The 21,372-nt window shown below is 45.9% G+C and overlaps 1 protein-coding gene and 1 long non-coding RNA gene across 3 annotated transcripts in view; one reads left to right on the top strand and one right to left on the bottom strand.

The window, feature by feature from the left end:
• The window catches only part of LOC125926639 (uncharacterized), a 21,513-nt gene extending 5,594 nt beyond the window's left edge, over positions 1–15,919 (bottom strand). The window contains exons 1-2 of the long non-coding RNA XR_007459124.1: positions 15,773–15,919; positions 6,820–6,878 (exon numbers count right to left, since the gene is read on the bottom strand). This is a non-coding gene — a long non-coding RNA (uncharacterized LOC125926639). The remainder of the gene's footprint in view (positions 1–6,819; positions 6,879–15,772) is intronic.
• A 1-nt stretch (position 15,920) lies between these two features.
• The window catches only part of CCDC43 (coiled-coil domain containing 43), a 12,073-nt gene continuing 6,621 nt past the window's right edge, over positions 15,921–21,372 (top strand). The window contains exons 1-2 of one of the 2 annotated variants that reach the window (XM_049636273.1): positions 15,921–16,196; positions 20,152–20,239. In XM_049636273.1, coding sequence (XP_049492230.1) covers positions 15,993–16,196; positions 20,152–20,239 — 292 coding nt within the window. In that variant the 5' untranslated portion in view covers positions 15,921–15,992. The remainder of the gene's footprint in view (positions 16,197–20,151; positions 20,240–21,372) is intronic. The other variant, XM_049636272.1, reaches the window with a different exon arrangement.

The raw sequence follows: 21,372 nt of genomic DNA, 5'->3' as shown, positions 1-21,372 counted from the left end.
GACAAACTTTAATATACAAATATTAGAAAATAAATATGATTTTCAAGTACACACGGAGGAGTATAAGAATAGACTTATATTATGCCACTAATGTATCAACGAATACCAAAAAAATCAACATCATATAGAACATCTCCTATGACCATATTATAATTAAGTTAGAAATCAATAAAAAGGGGCACCTGGGTGGCTGAGACAGGTAAGCAGTCAACTTCAGCTCAGGTCATGGTCTCATGGTTCCTGAGTTTGAGCCCCACTCTGGCTGCCCTCACAGAGCCCCCTTCAGATCCTCTGTCCCCTTTTCTCTCTACCCCTCCCCCACTCATGCTCTGTCTGTCTGTCTCTCAAAAATAAACAGTAAAAAAAATCAATAAAGAAAAAAATTTTAAGGGAGTAAAACCAAATGCATACCCCTGGAAATTAAAACCATACTTCCAAATAATTCATGATAGGAGACTAAAACAATGAGGAAATGCAATATATTGAGAACTGCCAACAGTGAAAAACTATGTATCAGGAAAATTTGTTTCAGTCAGTAGAGTGTGAGACTCCTGATCTCAGCCCCATGTTGGGTATAGAGCTTACCTAAAAACAAAACAAAAACCAAAGGAACAAACAAAAACAAAAACACTACATATCAAAAGCTGTTTAAGAAGTTGTAAAATTCAGCTAAAGTAACTAGAGGGAAATGTATGACCGTAAGTGGATATGCTGTTAGAAAATAAGACAGAATGAAAATGAATCAGCTAACTGTTCACCTTGAGAAGTCAGAACATGAAGAACGAGCACACTCAAAATTTGCAGGTGGTCAGAAAGAAAAAGAATAGAAAATGATGAAATAGAAAAAAAAAAGAAAAATAGACTCTTACAAATCAGTATGGAAAAGACAATCCAACAGAAAAGTCTACAAGAGATATAAATAGGCAATTCAAAAATGAGGAAAATTTAATGGATAATAAACATATAAAAAATGCTCAAACTCACTAGTAATTAGGAAAATGCAAATTAAACAGATGCCATTTCACACCCTTTTGACTGGAAAAATTATGACAAAACCAAGTTTTAACAAAAATATGAGGAGGAGGGGGGCATGGGCACTCAGTTGGTTAAGCATCTGGCTCTTGATTTTGGCTCAGGTGGTGATCTTGTGGTTTGGGAGTTCAAGCCCCGCGTCGGGCTCTGTGCTGACAGCTCAGAGCCTGCTTGGGATTCTGTCTCTCTTTCTGCCCCATCCCCTGCACTTTCTCTGTCCCTCTCAAAAATAAATAAATACACATTAAAAAAAATTTTTTTTTTAAAAACCTACTGTGTCAAACACTATACTAAATTCTTTTTTAAAAAAAGTGAGGAAAAGAGTGGGAATATAACCTGGAACAAAACCTTAGGAGAGCAATTTCAAGACACCCAGTATGGTATGTGCCGTTCGACCCAGCAATTGTTTCTAGGTATATCCTAGTCTCCAGAGAGAGGTGCGTACCCCCCCAGCATAAGATAATCACAGAGCTGCTGGAAGGAAACATTAGAATTAAATTTACTTAAAAAGTTTTTGTAATGTTTGTTTTTAAGAGAGAGAGAGATAGAGAGCGCGCATGAGTGGGGAGAAGCAGAGACAAAGACACAGAATCCATAGCAGGCTCCAGGCTCCGAGCGTTCAGCACAGAGCCCGATGCGGGGCTCGACCCCACAAACAGCGAGATCATGACCTGAGCCGAAGTCAGACGCTTAACCGAATGAGCCACCCAGGTGCCCCTAAATTTATTTTTTAGCTAAAAGAATAAACATAAGTAAACTTTGCTAATCTGTCGTAAATCGATTGACACTGGTGCCCTCCCTGGGGCCTCTCTTGTCACACACTTTGGTTATGTAGTAAGTCAGGTGAGTTACCTGGGGAAGGGGAAGTGGAAGCTTCATATCTGGAGGGGTATTGTGTGTTTTCTTTCAGCTCTGTGGTGTGTTTGTATGTTCATATTCTATGTAGTTTACATATGACCAGATAGATGGGTTAAACATTAAAACATAATCCAGATTATGCTATCTGGATTTGATTTTCCTAACCCTCCAAAGTGGACACAGGATTTAACAAAATTGGTTCAAAGAAGCAAGATTTAGATTACTCATAAGTGAATGCTCCAAGTACAAACACTCAGGTTCAATGAAAATCCAACCAGCATTGAGAGGGAGGCAGCTGGCCAACAAGTGAAAAAAATCACTGAAGTTCAAGAGAAATTCTTGCCAGTAATGAATCCTTAGCACTACTGAACTGTACACTTAAAAACGGTTAAGGTGGTGGGGCACCTGGGCGTCCGACTTCAGCTCAGGTCATGATCTCACGGTTCGTGGGTTCGAGCCCCACGTCAGGCTCTGTGCTGACAGCTCAAGCCTGGAGCCTGCTTCCGATTCTGTGTCTCCCTCTCTCTGCCCCTGCCCTGCTCGCACTCTGTCTCTCTCTATCTCTCTCTCTCAAAAATAAATAAACATTAAAAAAAAAGAAAAGAAAAGAAAAAAAGAAGTGGGCAAAGTAATGAAGCATATGCAACCTTATTTTGACTACAGATTTTTGCAATATGTAGGATATTTGTAATATGTTATTTAGTTCACTTTTTTTTTTTTTTTAAGTAATCTCTATTCCCAATGTGGGGCTCAAACTCACGACTCTGAGATCAAGAGTGGCATGCTCTATGGACTGAGCCAGTCAGGAGCCCCTTCCTTCACTTTTCAATCCCCCCTTTTATATGTTTTATGTCTTATCATGGACACACTAATTTGTTATAGTGGTTCACATACATAATTCATAAATAAATACACATTCATACATTAGAAATGCATGGTGAATTATTTTTACTTCTAAGAGTATGTGGCAAAATATGTTTGATGCTTACTGGCCTACTGAAACTTTCCCACAAACATACAAAGAGACATTTATAAGATGTGAATTGGAGCACTATTTGGAAAACTGGGAAATAATCTAAATGCCTGTCAACAAAGGAATGGATCAACTAGATATATTCAAGCAGCGGAATACTATACAGTGGCTTAAATGAATGGATAAGAGTTGTATGTATCAACATGGGTAAATATTTTAAAGATTTTAGTTTTAAGTAATCTCTACACCCTGAGACCAAGAGTCACATGTTCCACCGACTGAGCCAGCCAGGCGCCCAACATGCATAAATATTTTAAACAGTTTTATGTGAAAAAAAGCACACTGTAGAATGAAAAGTCCAACATGCAAAACAATGCAAAACAATGTGACATTCTGTTTATGGATACATATATATGTATGGATACATACATACACACACATACACATACATACATACACAGTATATCATACTGTGTAAGATATACTATGTTTCAAAACATTCAAGAGGAAGATAAACACCAAATTCAGGAATAGTGGTTACCTCTGGGGAGGAAGGGAAGAAAATGAGATTGGAGGAAGTATTCAAGTAGGGTTTCTTTTTTTTTTTTCTTTGTTAAATGTTTGTTTATTTTGAGAGAGAGAGGGCACTGGCATGCCCAGTTGGGGGGGGTGGGGGGAAAGAGAGACAGAGAGAGAGAGAGAGAGAGAGAGAGAGAGAGAGAGAGAGAATATCCCAAGAGAAAGAGGGAGAGAATCCCAAACAGGTTCCAAGCTCAGTCTGGAGCCGACAGTGTGGAACCTGATGCAGGGCTGGATCCCACAACAGTGAGACCATGACCCGAGGCGATATCAAGAGTGGGACACTCAACCGACTGAGCCACCCAGGCACCCCTATTGCTTTAAAAACAAATGCAAGGTAAATAAATATAACAAAGAGCTCATAATTTTAAAACAAGATGTTTTGAAACTAGTCTCCCAGTGTTCTCTTCCTCAGTGACAACCACCCTCCCACCCCTTGTGTATATTTCCAGAGCTATTTTATGCACGTGCACGGATACGTATGTGTATGTATTCTCTGTACCCCACCTTCTTTCAAACACAAATGGAAGCAAACATCACATACTGTTCTGAGCCTCACTTTTGTCTTTAACAATCTATCTTGAGTTTTGTTACCTGTCAGGACATAAAGAGCTTCCTCCATTTTTACAGCTGTCCAGTACTCCTTTCTGTAGCTTGAGCCAGTCTCCCGGTAACAGAATGGAGACTATTTCTGTCCTTTCACTGCAGTAAGTATCACTGTAATGAATATCCCTGAAAATATGTCATTGTGCACACATGTACATATTATAATAAGTTCCCAGAAGGAGGATGCTGGATCTTTTCAAATTGCCCTCCAACAAGATTGTACTGATTTACTTCCAGCTTCAACGTTTTCCAGTGCCTGCTACCCAATCACGGATCAACACAGCATATTATCAGACTTTCTGTAAAGATTTTTTTTTTTTTAACGTTTATTCATTTTTGAGACAGAGAGAGACAGAGCATGAATGGGGGAAGGGCAGAGAGAGAGGGAGACACAGAATCGGAAGCAGGCTCCAGGCTCTGAGCCATCAGCCCAGAGCCCGATGCGGGGCTCGAACTCACGGACCGCGAGATCGTGACCTGAGCTGAAGTCGGACACTTAACCGACTGAGCCACCCAGGCGCCCTTTTTTTTTTTTTTTTTTTTTTTTTTTTTTTGAGAGCGAGGGCCAGAGGGGTAAGGGTGGAGGGAGAGAGAATCTCAGGCAGGCTCCACACTCACAGAGAACAACGTGGGATGGTCCCACCACCTTGGGATCGTAACCTGAGTAGAAATCAAGAGTCAGACACTTCACAGAGGACTGAGCCACCCAGGCGCCCGGCCCCAAGACTTTTTGATCTGAGAGGCAAACATGGTAACTCATCGCCAAATTTAATTTGCATATTTTAAAAATTATGCATCAGCATCTTTTTATAGTGAAAAACGTTGTATTGATTTTTCCTATAAATTGTCATTTGTCCTTTTGTAAATTTTTTTTAACTATGAGCAAGAACTTTTGTAATAACATGGCCAATAAGGATTTTTTAAAAATTTTATTTTAATGTCTATTTACTTTTAAGAGAGAGAGAGAGAGAGAGAGAGAGAGAGAGAGAGACAAAGGCGTTAGTGGGGGAGGGGCAGAGAGGGAGGGAGACACGGAATCCGAAGCAGGCTTCAGGCTCTGAGCTGTCAGCACAGGGCCCGACATGGGGCTGGAACTCACGGACTGTGAGATCATGACCTGAGCCGAAAGTCGGATGCTCAACCGACTGAGACACCCAGGCACCCCAGGATTTTTTTTATAATGGAGGGTCTGAGCAGCCTTCACTCAGTTTTGTGATAAGCTCGTGATGCCTTCAAAAACTTTTGTGTGTAGTACCGATATCAATTTCCTGATTTCGATACTGTACTGTAATTATATAGTACTACTGGGGGAAAGCGGAAGAAGGGGCACAGGTCTCTTTGTACTATTTTTGCAACTTCTCATGATGTCTGTAAGTATTTCGAAATAAAAAGTTAAAAAAAAAAAAAGCTAACAAAACCTCATGGTACTTTTCTGGTTGGGGGCTCTGTACTGACCTCACGCTATGATCCTTGAGTCACGATGGCTCCCAAGTTGGCCAACTGACAAGCACTACCTGCAAGTTAGCCACTGGGTTAGAAGGTGTATGAGGGGACACGTGACTGGCTTGATTGGTGGAGCATGCGACTCTTGATCTTGGGGTTCTAAGTTTGAGCCCCATGTTGGAGATAGAGAGTACTTAAAAATAAAATCTTTAAAAAAAAAAGGTGTATTTGAGGTCTGAAACAGGGGCAAGTCTTTGGGGGAGGACTGGCTTTTGACTGCATTACCGTCACATTCTAAGCACACAGCAGTCATGGAGATAATATTCACACTATCTTATATTTCCTAGCTTTACAGTGTTCCATGCCCATCCATTTACATTATCTCAATAATATGGGGAACTCTCTCAAGAGATCCTTTGCAAAGTATAGAAGCTCACCTTTCTTTGTGCTGTCACTCCCTGAGAATCTTCTATCTGAACTGTGTTGCTCAAGCTATACATAAACCTCTGGAGGTCCCTAACAAACTTTTGCACACAGTTCCCTTCATCGGGGTCTGCTCTCTTTCTCTTCTAGTCTTTTTGCCTAAAGAACTTTTATTCATGGGATATCTGGATGGCTCAGGCGGTTAAGCATCCGACTTCGGCTCAGGTCATGATCTCATGATCCATGGGTTTGAGCCCCGCGTGGGGCTCTGTGCTGACAGCTCAGAGCCTGGAGCCTGCTTCGGATTCTGTGTCTCCCTCTCTATCTGCCCCTCCCCTGCTCGCGTGCTGTCTCCCTCTGTCTCTCAAAAATAAGTAAAATGTTAAAAAAAAATCTATAAAAAATAAAAATTAAAAAATTATAAAAAAGAACTTTGATTCATTCTCTAAAAAAGTACAAGTACCATCTCCACCAGGCAGCCCCCATCTCCACAGCTCTAACCCCACTGCAACAGGACTTAATCTTCTGTGCACCTTACTACAACCTCCATTGGACAAGGCTCCATTAAAACGTTTATCTTGCTATATTGTCATTAAACATGCCTGTTCCCACCAGACCGAAGATCCTTTGAGAGCAGAGATTTTGTGATGTTTATCTTTGCATTTTCAGTGCTAGCAGCAATGCATGCTGTAGATAATAAATATTTAGTGAATGCAGGAGTCAGGCCAGTGACCTACCAGCCTCTCTGCAGTTTAGGAAAAGCCAACCCAGGTTCTTGGGTAATTCCTTTCAGCCCAGAGCAAGGTGTTTTGCAGAGTCAGCTGAAGCTCTGGTTGCTATGTATGAGCCCTTGCCTCTAGTTAGGCTTCCCGTAGTTGTGGGCCTCTCTGCCTCCGTTTCCTTACCTTTAATACAGGGACATTAAAACCACCTCTTCACAGATACTTAGCTCTTAGCACAGTGCCTGGAAAAGAGTAGAGAAGTCTCTTCAAAGATATGCATTTAAGTGTTGAATGAACGAGTAAAAAATGACTTGAGGTTGCCCGGTCATTTATTGAGCACCTACTGCATCCGGTACTACGTTAAGTGCGGCATGCTAAGTACAGAGAAGCAACTGCAGCACACTACAGTGGTCTTAACACAGACTGCAGGGAACCACGGAAGGTTTCCTGGAGCTTGAGTTTTGATACCGGAGGTGCTTGGAAAGGCAAAGGTGGTGCCAGTCGCTAGTGACGACAGGTATTGTTGTTACAGAACCAGGCTGGAATGCTGGCGGAAAAACCAAGCAGCACTCAGGAGATCTTGGCGGATTGGATTTATTTAACACCGGCAGGCTCAGAGGAGACCGTTTCTCCAAAGGTCTGAGCCCTGAATGCAGATGGGAAGGGTAATTTATAGCGTCATCTTCTGCACTGGTGGCGGCTTTCGCATGCGTGGCAAACAGGGCAGAAGTACCCAGAAGAGAAGTTTCTAAGCTAGGAACTAGAGCTTGTTTTAGTCCCGTTGGCCATCTTATGGTGCAGAACTTTACTTATTTTCCCAACATTCCCCCCTTTGATGCCTTAAAAAAAAAATTTTTTTTTAAACGTTTATTCATTATTAAGAGACAGAGTCAGACAGAGCATGAGCAGGGGAGGGGCAGAGAGGAGGAGACACAGAATCCGAAGCAGGCTCCAGGCTCGGAGCTGTTAGCATAGAGCCCGACGTGGGGCTCGAACTCACAAACCGCGAGATCATGACCTAAGCCAAAGTCGGATGCGTAACCAACGGAGCCACCCAGGCGCCCCCCCTCCCCCCCCCTTTGATTCCTTTTTAAAAATCTTTCATTAAGCATCACCTTTTAGCTCTAGGGGCTGGTACCCTGGAGGGCTAAGATACATGCTGCAGTTTGGCGACAGTGTTTTCAATAAAACTACCAAGGTACTTAGTATACAGGAGCTGATGGTCACAAGTAAAATTATGGAAAGGAGGGGCCCTGCCACGGCAGGGAGCCAGGATGCCCAGTCTGTGAGATCCCATCCTCTCCACTGACTGATATTGTCCTGTTGTCTACGTTGAATTCTTTCCTTGAGTTCCTTAATCTTAGTCGTGACTATTCCTGACTGGTTTATAAAATAGCAACATTCCTCCCCCAGAAAGATACAAGTCCCTCCTTTTTCCGAAATGAGGAGGTCGAGGGCTCACCTATTCTGGAGGGACACTGCTGCCAGGGAGTTTATTTGGCTTTGTAAGGTTACCAGGGAGTCTGCCACCCGTTCCGTGTCTTCATTTAGTTCTCGGTAGTTTGTGGTATAGCCTTACGGATGAACCTATGCCTCCTATTCCAGTTCCTATTCCCTTGCAATTCCTGCTCCTATCAGGACGGGTAGGAGGACTGCCCGTTTAGCCCGGGACTTGGGGCTAAAGGCTGTTAGGAACTGATCTTCAGTGTATACGGTTATCTCCGGAATTAGGAAGATGGACGAGCACATCCGAGTCCACTTGGCCTTCAAGCATCAGTTGGCCAAATTGCAGCACAGATAGAATACCCCAGGGGTTGACCATAGGGTTGTACTCTTTTTTAAGGTTATATTTCTCCCACATAGGGAAGTGCCGTTCATACCTTCAGGGACCGTACAAGTTAGATTATCAGCATTCGTGAGAAGGACCCCAGTGGCCAAGGGTCCAATCAAGACAAGTGGTGTTGGTTGTGAGATTGTCAGGAGCTTCCCAGGCCAAGGGGATAGGAGTGGCTAAGTAAGTCCTCCGGCTGAGAGGCGAGCACATCCAGCAGGCTTGGGTGTGGTTATTCACTTTGTGAAGGACTTATAGTGTTGGCCCAGCGTTGGGAGCTGGGAATTGGTAAGCACTTAATTAAGGGCTTAAAGGTTTAAACCCTGGTAGGATGCTGGGGAGTGGTTGCCTTTACAGCTTGTATTAGCCTGGTCCAGGTATCCTTTATGACCTTTTGAAGGGCCCTATCTTGCACTCCTCCCCCGTCCGATGTCCCTAGTTGGGGAAGATATGTATAGCAGACTCGCTTTCCTTTCTGGAGACTCTGTTTGTTACATGGGCTTCTGCTATTTTGGGTTATTTCTACGGTCCAAAACTTACGTGCTTGGGCATCTGGCGACCGGCAGAGGGTGGGTGTCTTTCCCTTATAACAATCTTTGTGGAGGGAGGTGAGGGAGCTGAATGCCTTTGCATTCCTGATACCATGGGATACTGTCCTTATTGTCTTATAACAATCCTGGGGGCAAGGTGGGTATGTGGCAGTCGTGAGGGTGAGAGAGGTTAACATAATATACAGGCAATACTTAACAGTCCTCCCATTCAGAGGAGGTATGTGAGACCCAACATTCATCTTTTGTCCAGTTTGCTGATGCAGTCTCTATTAGCCCAACAGCAAGAAGCAAGATCAGGGCTATGACACCAGTAAGGGGTAAGGGCTGGGAGAGTTGCATCCAAACCCCTAGGCTCGGTCCACACGTTGATTCCTCAAGCTTCTGCCGTGCGCAGGCCAGCCAGCTTCCGGGGTGTGGCTGGAGCAGGGCTGGAGACCTCAGGGGACAGTGTCTTTTTGAGGGTCAGTTTAAGCAGGTTGATTGGATCTGGATCACTGTACCAGGTTGAGGGTTCCTCTGAGTTGGCCTTCTTAACCCTGGAGTGATGGACCCATGGGGTGATACCTGAAATTTAAGGGCTGTAGGAGTTGTTAGAATAACGGTATGGGGCCCAGTCCACAGTGGTTTAAGAGGTTCCCTCTTCCAATCTTTGACCCGTACAGAGTCCCCTGGCAGAAAGGGATGAATGGGGGTCCCTAAAGAAATTGGAGCCCTCTCTATGGTGTATCTTTGTAACTTATTTAGGACTGCCCCCAACGCCTGAAGCTGTTCCCTTATTTCCTTATCTCCAATCTGGTGTTGGTCTCCTGGGAGTTTTCCTAAACGTGGGGGAGGCCGCCCATATAGTAACTTGAAGGGGGGAGAATTCCAGTGCCCCAGACATGCATCGGGCACGCAAGAGGGCCAGTGGCAGTAAATATGGCCATGGGAGATTAGTTTCCTGGTGGAACTTCGCCAGGGTTTCCTTGAGGGTGCGACTCATCCGCTCTACCTTTCCTGAGCACTGGGGTTGGTAAGCAGTGTATAGTTTCCAGGTAATGTTGAGGGACCTGACCAAGGTTTGTATAATGTCTGCCACAAATGCAGGTCCGTTGTCACCACTGCCTATGGTGAAGGGCAGACCAAACCGAGGCACAACTTCCCGTAGGAGAGCTTTGGCCACCTCATGACTCCGTTCCGTCCTGGTCAGGAAGGCTTTGACCCATCCTGAATATGTGCAGATTATTACAAGATACCTGAATCCTCTATTTGGTTGTCTATCTGTGAAGTCCACCTCCAAGTCTTCGAAAGGGGCGGCCCCCATCCTTTGTATGCCAGGTGGGGGCCATGGGGCAGACCAGGCATTGTTTTTGGCACACGTTACACATCATTCACTGATAGCTCGGCATAATGCCAGCAGCTGGCTGACACAGTAGTTCTTTTTGAGGAGGGCCTCTAGTGCAGTTTTTCCCAGGTGCGTGAGTTGGTGATATTCCTTGACTAGGTGTTTTCCCACAGATGACAGGACAAAGATGCGCCCGTTTGGCATGACCCACCATCCCTTTTTGCTTAGTGTGCCCCCTTCTGTCGAGGCCCAACTTCTTTCCTCTTGTGTAAAGGAGCAGGAAGGCCTCCCTTGGGAGTACGAGAGTCATAGTGTAGATGGGAGCTTCGCCTGGGTCATCACAGGCAACCACTCTGGGTGCTTTGTCGGCCAGGCAATTTCCTTGAGTTATGGCGTTGTTTTCTTTCTGGTGTCCCTTGCAGTGCAGGATAGCTACCTTGTCTGGCAGCCATACAGCCTTGAGAAGGTTAGTATTTCTTCCTCGTTTTTAATAGTTCTTCCTGCAGCAGTAAGGAGGCCTCTTTCCTTACATATGGCCCTGTGTACATGCACAGTAGCAAAGGCATACCGAGAGTCAGTATAGATGTTGACTCGTTTGTCTTTGCTAAAGATGAGGGTTCAGGTCAGGGCGTACAGTTCAGCTTGTTGTGCCCACCATCCTTCTGGCGATGCCCTGGCTTCTGAAACTACGGTAGTTGTGGTTACTGCGTATCCCGCTTTTTGCGTGCCCTCTTGTAAATAGCTGCTCCCGTCGCTAAACAGGGTGATATATGGGCTTGTTATAGCCTGGTCTCAGAGGTTCAGGTGGCTGGCATAGACGTCATCTATTACTTCGGAACAGTCATCGTCAGGTTCTCCTTCTTCCGTGGGGAGGAAAGTGGCTGGATTCAGTGTCCTCACTATTTCAAGAGTGACCCTTGGGTTTTCAGAGAGATCCCCTTGCTATTGTGTCAGCCGAGAGTTGGACAGGAAACGATATCCTTGGTGTTCATGAGGGACGTGACCACGTGCAGGACCTTAACATTAAGTGTTTGTCCCAGGGTGAGTTTGTCCGCCTCCTTGATGAGCAGGACTGTGGCTGCTAGTGCCCTAAGACACGGTGGCCATCCTGTGGCCACAGAATCAAGCTTTTTCGACAAGTAGGCTACTGGCCGTTGCCAGGGCCCTATGTTCTGAGTGAGAACTCCAAGGGCTATTTTGTCTTTTTCACATACAAAGAGGTTAAAAGGTCTTCCTATGTCAGGTAAACCCAGGGCTGGAGCTCGTCCCAGAGCCAACTTTACTTCTGCAAAAGCGGCCCTCGCTTCCTCAGTCCAGGTGGGGAGCTCCCGCTATGGCTCTCCCAATTGGTCAAAGGGGCCTCACTATGGCTGAGAATTCGGGAATCCAAATGCGACAGAACCCTGCAGCTCCTAAGAATTCACACAAGCCTCATTTTGTTTGGGGCTGTGGTAACGTGATGATAACCTTTTTCCTTTCCTGTTCTAGTTCTCTTTTTCCTTTTGTGAGGAGGAAGCCTAAGTATCGGAACTGCTGTTGACAAATCTGTGCCTTTTTCCAAGAGGCCCAGTGCCCCGAGTTGGACAGGAGCTGCAGGAGAGCCTTTGTGCCTCTTGCACGGTTCTCTTGGGTGTCGTTGGCAAGGAGGAGATCATCTACATATTAGAGGAGGACACATCCTGTGGTTTCCCTCGGAAAGCTGGCGAGGTCTGCAGTCAGTGCGTCCCCAAAAAGAGTGGGCGAGTTCTTGAAGCCTTGGGGAAGTTGTTTCCAGGTCAGCTGCAGGTCAGCTGGTGGCCTGTAACGGGTTCAGTCCATTCAAAGGCAAACAGTGGTTGACTTTGAGGACCAGGCGGAGGCAGAAGAAAGCATCCTTTAGGTCGAGGCATGTAAACCATCTGGCTGACCCTGGAACTTGGCTGAGGCTGTACGGGTTCAGGGCCACTGGGTGTAAGGAAAGTCACTTTGTTAATGGCCCTCAAATCCTGTACTGGCTGGTATCCTTCTCCTGGCTTCTTGACTGGCAAGAGTGGGGTATTCCAAGCCAATTGGTGTTCAATTAGAATACCTGTTTCTTTGAGCTTGATCAGGTGCTCCTGTATGCCCATTCTAGCCTCGAGTGGAAGGGGATATTGCCTTTGTCTTTGGGGTTGGGCTCCAGGGATCAGATCAACGATGGGGGCCCAATTCTGGGCTAGTCCAGGCGGGTTATCTTTGGCCCATACAGAGGGGAATGCAAGCCTGAATTCTGATGGACTACAGGGTTGGGCCTGGGCACAGACGTCTCCACTCCTCTTCCCTTGGCATGGTAATTGCCAGGACCAGGGTTTCCCTCTGCCTCAGGTTTAATTGGAGGCTTAGTGTGTCCAGTGGGTTCAAAAGTTATTTGGGCCCCAAGTGTGGAGAGCAGATCTCGGCCCAGGAGGGGAATCAGGAAGTCAGGCAAGTAGAGGAACTCGTGCCAGACCTGGTGGCCCCCCGTTCACATTGTCGAGTCTGACAGAAAGTTGTTGTATTGCCCGCATCCCAGTAGCCCCAAGTATGGTTGCTGTCTTTTGGCTGAAAGGGGCTACCGGGCAAGTGATAACCGAATGTTCAGCCCCAGTGTCAACCATGAAAGTTATTGTTTGGCCCCTACTTTCATTTTGACCGTGGGCTCATGGGGGCCAAGACAGAAAGAGCCCGGTCTCCTTCAGTCTGATTCTATCTCAGCCAGACCAATGAGGTTCCCATCTCGGGGTTGCTCTCGATATTGGCTGGGTTTTGGGAGCCCCTTCTGATTCGGGCATTCATTCTTCCAGTGTCCCTTTTCCTTGCACATTGGTCTCTTGCTAAGGGGGCTCTGGCCTTTCCCCCTTTTGGTGGTTTCCGTTTCTTTCAGTGCTGCTGCGAGAAGGGTGGCCCTCTTCTTTAGTCTTTTTTCAGCTTCTCTCTCAGCTGTGACTTCCCTGTTCATGAAACTTTATTGGCGACCTCTATCAAGTGAGTGATATTCATTCTGGCAAAGCCCTCTAACTTTTGGAATTTTCTCCTGATGTCTAGGGCAGCCTGTGCCACAAAGGAGGTATTTACCATTTGTTGACTTTCTGGTGCCTCGGGATCAAACAGGGTGTATACACGGTATGCCTCACACAGTCTTTCATGGTAGTCTCCGGGAGACTCCCCAGGCTGTTGTGTGACCGATGTTATTTTAGTCATGTTCATGGGCTTTTTGGCTCCAGCTCAAATTCCCTGAAGGAGAGCCTCTTGGTACCAATGGATGTGAGCCTGTCCTTCTTCTGTGGTGAAGTCCCATGTCAGGCACGGCAGCTCAAGCCCAGGCAGCAGGGTCATTGATCCCTGGCAGTGCATGGTCTTCTAGGTACTGTCGTGTTCCCCTCATCCTCCTCCTTCTTTCTACTGTATTAAACAGGGTACGGAGTAACTGTTGGCAATTTTCCCAAGTCGGTCGGTGGGTCTGGAAGAGGGACTCCATCAAGTCGACCACTGCTTGTGGCTTTTCAGAGTATGATGCAGTGCTGTGCTTCCAATTAAGAAGGTCGGTTATAGACAAGGACTGATAATACACCATGGAACGGCTGGGCTGGACTGTTCCGTCCTCATTCTGTCTTTCAGGTTCTCTCATCTCCCTTACTGGCATTTGGAGGGCGTCAGGTCTGGTCTGGGTTGCAATCTGGCTGCTGGCCCTGGTGAGAGAGGGTTCTCCAGGTCTGGGGGTAAGGACAGATGGATGGCAGATCCGGGCTGGAGGAGAGCTAGACGGAGGAGGAGTTTTAAGCCCCCGGGCAAGGTGGGGGGCAGGGGGCGGAGAGTCATAAGGTGGCGGAAAGACAAGGCCTTCCTCTGGGTCCCCCGCAAATACCGGGGGAGCGGTGGGCTGCTTCTTTGGTTCTCCAGGTGAGTCTCCGGGTGAGGCAGCTAAAACCCTTTGCCTGACTCTGCTTGTTATGGATGAATCGCACCCAAGGTGGGGGATTTCAGGCAATTTCAAGCCAGGAGTCAATATATGGAAATTGGTCAGGGTGACCTGGGTTCCCAGTGACTATTAGCCAAACCCGCTGTACCTGGGCATCTAATGTCCCTTCTGGGGGCCATCCTACATTGAACGTGGGCCATTCTAGTTCACCAAAGGTTCTTAGCTTCCTGGGTATCATTTTCATCCCATAGTCACCTGAGAATCCCTTTTAAAGAATCCCTTAAAGTTTTTAAGCAGGACCTCAAGAATCTTGGGCTTACTGTTTTGACCCCATTACTAATCCCTTTCTTGTGTTCGGTGTCGCAGAGACAGACAAAAAAAGGGTTATCCCCTCAGATGAGAGGACCAAACAGATGCTCCACTGGTTACCGTCTGGAGGGAAACTTTAGGTAAGGCTTGGCCGTGGTGGGCTCAGCTTTGTAACTTACAATGGGAGTCTAATTTGATGCCGCCCTGGACTGATGCCTTTCACCAAGACACCACTCAGACTCCATAGACTTTTGGGGACCTTAAGGGTGCCCATCTGTGGAGCCACAAATTCGAACCGACTGGCAAGCCTGGCTGAGCTGCACATTCACACACACATATACCAGAGGCTATTACATTCTCTCCCACAGAATTTTTTACCTGTGAGACCACTGAGGTCTTCGGGGAGTGATCAGGTCCCCCTTCCAGCCTTTTGGATGGCCCTGACAGGGTTGGGGCCCCAGCCTTACTGGTTCCGACATCGGGTCCAGGTCCTCACCTACCAGGTCTCTCTGAGTACCGCAGGAACAACGGAGCAGGGCCAGCCTGGGCAACTGAGGGTACTGCCGAAAATCAGGCAGGGCTCCCCTTCTCCTCTGGGATTCCTAGCTCCGTCACCGCCTCGCCCATCTCCCAAACCAGTGGCAACAGTGGGCCAGCGCAGTTGGGTTTCCTGGTCAGGGAACCAACCAAATATGTTACGGAACCAGGCTGGAACGCTGGCGGAAAAACCAAGCGGCACTCGGAGATCCTGGTGGATTGGAGATTTATTTAACACCTGCAGGCTCAAAGGAGACAGTTTCTCCAAAGATCTGAGCCCCAAATGCAGGTGGGAAGGGTAATTTATAGCGTCATTTTCCACGTTGGTGGTGGCTTTCCCGCGCTGCAAACAGGGCAGGAAGAGCCTAGGAAAAGGAGTCTCCCAAGCTAGGAACTAGAGCTTGTTTTAGTCCCGTCGCCATCTTATGGTGCAGAACTTATTTTCCCAACACTCTGAACAGAGTCAGCAGTTTCCCTATTGAAAGCTGTGTGGGAATGCGCGGCGTAGTATCTACCGAGGCGCGCGGAAGGGCAGCTCGGTGAGATGCACCGAAGCGCTGGAATCGAAATTGAATCCCAGCCCTCTTCCTAGCCGCGTGACTTTAGCCAAGTTACCGAACCTCTCAGAACTTCCCCAACTGTAAAAAAAATCTGTTAAGAATACTCACCTGCCAGGGTTTCCGAACGATGACGTAACCATGCGGTCGCCAACTGGCGCTGTATTTAGAAGGTGCAAAATGCCCAAGCCGGTCACTACTGGTCGATTGGCTCTACGCCAGACGGGCCGGGGAGTGTGTTACCTCTAGGAGCATGCGCAGTACGCCCGCGGCGCGGCCCGTCAGGCACTGCGGTAGGCGCCCTGGAGGCTGGCAGGACCCTGACCCCAAGATGGCGGCGCCCAGCGAAGTGGCCGCGGCTGCCTCCGGCGAGAATGATGGCGGGGGCAGCGGCTTTGGGTCGTGGCTGGACGGACGGCTGGAGGCGCTGGGAGTGGACCGAGCCGTTTACGGCGCCTACATCCTGGGTGTCCTGCAGGAGGAGGAGGAAGAGGAGAGGCTGGATGCTCTGCAGGGGATCCTCTCTGCTTTCTTGGTGAGAAGCCGGGACACGTTCCTTTAGCTTCCTGGCGGCCCCTGTCAGTACTTCGTACCCCCTTTCCCATACCTTGTGTCCCAGAGGATTAGTGGTATCCCATGGGAGAGGAATATTCTGAACTCTGGGACGCGGGGGAAGGGGGTTGCTCACCAACCAGGGTTTGGGGAAGCCAGAAGGTTGCAGGTGCATAGAGAAGTGTGGCTTTCCTTTTTTCCTGGGGACACGGCCCTCTTGGATCCCTGTGGGTGAGCTGAGTGAGTCTTCTTCCGAAGGCACTGAAATGCCTAAATGAGAATTTTATCATAGACGCCTAACGACCAATTTCATTCCCATGCGTTGACAGTGTTCAGAGAGAGGAGTAAAGTGCTCTGGGATGTCTGTGATCTTTAAGAGACAGTGCCCAGTGCTATCCCATGACAAAAGCCTGCAGGAAGTACCTTCTCGGTTCCTATTTTGGAGGTAGGAGTTCAAAAAAGGTAAGCTGGAGGTAGAAGTCTGGGTATAGGTGTAGGCCTAGGCCAAACTGAAGCAAATATTGTGCTTGATCTTTTACAGTATTTAGAAATGCAGTGACCATCCATGTTTGCTGGGGGAGGTGGGAAATAAGGTCAGAGTTTTATCATTCCAGCTTTTAGTATATGTGTTGCCAAAGCGACCATTAAGGTCAGAGTTTTAAGGGAGAGAGAGAAGCTTGGTATTCTTCTTTTTCTGCTGCTTCTGCTTTTTTTTTTTTTTTTTTGGTACCCAGCTTCTTAAAAGCAGATTGAGAAATGTGTACTTTAATCTGTGTTTAAGTAGTAAATCACCAGATTGTCCACTTTTCCAACCTGACCATTCTGCTGCCTTCATCTCCATTTACACTTACTTGGTGGAAACACAGTTTGATGATTGGGCATAGGGTTGAAATATAACCCTAGTGCAGCTGTCTCAGGTTCTCCTGGCAAGGTGCCCCATTTAGTCCCGAAGTCTGCTCTGGTGAGATTGACCTATGAATGGGAAAGCTTTAACACAGCTTGTGATGCATCTTACAAGTTTGGTGGGGATAGAGCGCCATAGTAAATTCTTTTCCTGGACCCTGACGACGTAGCAGGTTGGTGGGGGGAAGAGTGTAAGGCAAGCAATTTAAGTTAGTTTTTATTTCCAGTTGGGAAGTTTCTAAAGACTCCGTGAAAAAGAGGTTGAAGTAACTTGGATACTCATTGGTACTAGCTCCTTGACCTCTTCTTTTCGTGGTGTCATTATTTGGAACTGCACATCTGTTGATGAAGGCAAGCATGAATTTGCCTTAGACTATTAGCAGTCTCTTGGTAGAAGTGAGAAGAGTTATCTAGAACCATATTTTCTCTATATTTGCTTCTTGTTTACATGAACTACAGAAGACAGACATCTTTAAGGGTGGCTTCTCGCTCTCTCTGCCTGATTCACACACCATTCTTAATTTTCTCTTGATTTTCGCAAGCCCTTCTATATAGAAAATTGTTTTGGGAAGAACGGGCCAGGAAGTATATGGTGAGGCAGGCGTCCTGTACACGAAACACCTGAGAAGGAACTTGAAAGAGCAGCAAGGCCAATGAACATGGTATACGTCAAATGTATAATTCACGGTGTTGCTTGCTTTTTGTCAGTCAGGCTCTATCTAAAAGACCCTGACTGTTGTACCAAATCCCTTTCTAGGAAAAACAAAAGGCATAGCTAAATCAGCTACCAGATTGGGCTCGGATTCAGTATTAGGAATTAAGAAGTTTGTCAGCAGCAACTTGAGTTAAGATTCAAGGACAGTGTATATTGTCAGGAACAAATAGCAGTTAATAATAAAAGCTTTCTATTATCATTTTTAAAATTCCTTCCAGTAGCATTTATATTGATTGATGGATTGATTCATCAAGTTTTTATTGATGGATTACTCTCTACCAGGCATTGCCCTAAGTGCTTGGGGTACCTTAGGGAACAAAAGAGAAATCCCTGTCACCCCTTATGGGGTGACATTCTAGCAGGGAAAAAAAAAAAAGCAGTAAATTATATAGTATGCTAGAAAATAGTAAGTACTGGGAAAAAAGGAACATTATAAGAGAATCAGAAGTGGAATGGAGGGGTGAGTTGTAATTTTAAGTAGGATTATTACATTAATGGGGGTAGTGACACTTTAGGGCAGCTATTTATATACTAGCCTTCTAAATTGTCAGTGTCTTGAGACCAGGGACTGTTTCTCACTCATTTCTTATCACTTATCTTAGTGCCTTCAACATGGCAGGCAGTATCTGGATAAATAAATGAACAAATGGATGAATGAACTACTTTGGTCTGGGTGAACCCTGGGAGAATGAACCACCTCATCCTCCAAAAGCATCTTTTCTCTTATGCTTCGCCACTCCTTTTCCTTCTTTTTCTTCTTCTTCCTTTACTTTTCCTGCTGGGGTTCCTTGAATTAAAGAAAGAAACTGTGGACCAAAGAAGTTTTGTATGTTTGGCATGAGTGCCAAAAAGGACACAGGGTAGAGGATGTAATCCTTTGTTGGGTGGAAAGTAAGGAAACCCAAAATAGGGTTGGCTGCCTGGCTTATTCGGTAGAGCATGTGTCTCATGATCTCAGGGTTGTGAGTTCGAGCCCCACGTTGGGTATAGAGATTACTTTTATTTTATTATTATTTTTTAATTTTTTTTTAACGTTTATTTATTTTTGAGACAGAGAGAGACAGAGCACGAACAGGGGAGGGGCAGAGAGAGAGGGAGACACAGAATCTGAAACAGGCTCCAGGCTCTGAGCTGTCAGCACAGAGCCCGATGCGGGGCTCGAACTCACTGACCGTGAGATCATGACCTGAGCCGAAGTCGGACACTTAACCGACCAAGCCACCCAGGCGCCCCTAGAGATTACTTTTAAAAAACCAGTAAAATCTTAAAAAAAGTCTGTGTTCTGTCTCTCCTCGCTTTCTTTGAGAGATGGTATAATATAATGGTTGAGAACATGGGCTCAGAGCTAGACTGCTGGGTTCAAATCCTTTTTAATCCACTTATTACTTAATGACCTTGGGCAAGTTACTTAACCTCTAGGCCTTGGTTTCCACATCCATAAACTGAGAATGGTACTTATATCTTGGGATTGTTTTAAGAATTAAGGGTTCTTATGTGAAGTATTTAGAACAGTGCCTGGCACATGCTAAGCACTTAGTAAATGTGAACTCTGACAGCTCATTTTGAAGAGTGGAGCATGAAGATTGTGAAGCAGCCATAATGAAAATGGAGGGAAATACCTATATCTGTTGAAATGCCTATTCTTTGCCAAGCAGGGTAGGGACTTCGTACACATTCTCTTTCATCTTTCCTAGAATCCTGGGAAGACGTGAAGCTCAGAAAGTTAAGAATCTTGTTCATAGATCTGGGTTTGAATTTAAGTATGTCTGACAGCAAAGCCAACATCCTTTTTCTTATATCATGGTAAGGAAGATTGATCGGCATGTGTGTGGACGATATGTGTGCTTGTGTAAAGTGAACAAAAGGATGGTTGGATAGGAGACCATCTACTCATTTATCACCTAAAGAGGTGGGGTCAGCTCAGCAAGGTCACGGATACGTTCCAGCTCGAAAGTGGATGAACCTTGGAGAAAGTACTGAGTTGAGTGTAGCAGCCAAGAAAGATTTCACGGCTTTGATTCAGGCAACAGGTTTTTGCTCCAAAAGTATGAGGAAGACTGTCCTGAATTATTGAGAATCCTTTCCCCTGGTGCTTGGCAGGATGGAGTGGGTGCTTTTGACCTAGCAGGTGTGGATTCTGGGCCTCAGACACAGGATTACTTCTGTTTCCAGAGCCTCAAAACAGAAACATGCTTTTTGTTCTGTGGCCCCCAGATCCTCCCCGTGACTTCTCATCACCAGCAGGCAAGCTGTACCCTGTGCATGGGCTTTGTTCAGGCTGAGGGCCTCGGGACATTAATTGGTCTATTTCTCCAACTAGGAGGAAGATTCTCTTCTTCACATCTGCAAGGAGATTGTGGAACGATGGTCGGAAAGTCAGAATGTTGTCACCAAAGTGAAAAAAGAAGGTAGAGTTGGGAGTTTGTCTAAACTGCAGTGCCTTTTCCAACGACCTTTACTGTGCAGCTGTTAGAGAATTTTGAGTTTTCGCTATTTTCTACGCATTTTGCCTAAGATAATTTAAGCTGGCAAATACCCAGCAGCTTACTGGAACTTTTTAGCTGGATGTTGGTTTCCTTTTCTTTTTTTACAGTTTTCCATTCCACCTGACCATAGTCCCCTCCATTGTGGCTTTTGCTTTCTTCCTTTTCATCCTCTTTCTACTGTCCCTTGTAGATTTTCATGGCAGGTATGGGGCCAACTATATTTTCCCACCTCCTACCTTTTCCGTATTCTCATTTCATAACAGTTGTGGTTGATGTTTTGCTTTATTCAGCTAAATTTGTCACCCCTGGAAATGAAAGAGAAGTGGGTTAATATACTCACCATTAGTATGACAGATTAACTGCAGAAAACTGAAATCCTAGAAGCCAAACTTGAATCTATTCTAAACTACACATTGGTTCCCAGTCTTGGCTGTACATTAGAATCAGTTGATATACTTTAAAACGTGCCAGTGCTAGGGCCATACCATGGACTAGTTGTAGAAACGTCTTTGGGGTTGGGGCTCAGGTATTGGCATTTTTTAAAAAGCTGCACCAGATGATTCTAGTGTGAGTCCAGGCATAAAAACCACTTCTGGACACCACTGCCCCCTTTCTTTGAGAATGGATAACTTAGTTGACTTTATTTTAAAATAATCTATGGTGTTGCCTGGGTGGCTCAGTCGGTTGAGTGTCCAACTTCAGCTCAGGTCATGATCTCGTGGTTCGAGAGTTCCAGCCCTGCCTTGGGCTCGCTGCTGTTAGCACAGAGCCTGCTTCATATCCTCTGTCCCTCTTTCTGCCCCTGCCCTGCTCATGCATGCTGTCTCTCTCAAAAATAAACATTTAAAAAAATTACATATTTCACCTGGCATCATCATCATTATGAAAGGGACCGGCATAAGTTGATTCTAGATTCCTTCTTATGTTTCTGGTTTGAGAGGAGAGAAAGTTGCATGCTTGAAGCCAAATTTTCTATGGTTCTAATGCAGTGCTTTTCAACTTTTTTTTTTTTTTTAATGTGTATTTATTTTTGAGAGAGAGAGCTCGCAAGCAAG

The sequence above is a fragment of the Panthera uncia genome, chromosome E1, assembly GCF_023721935.1.
Source record: "Panthera uncia isolate 11264 chromosome E1, Puncia_PCG_1.0, whole genome shotgun sequence".
Taxonomy (NCBI): domain Eukaryota; kingdom Metazoa; phylum Chordata; class Mammalia; order Carnivora; family Felidae; genus Panthera; species Panthera uncia.
This window is presented reverse-complemented; position numbering and strand designations above follow the sequence as displayed.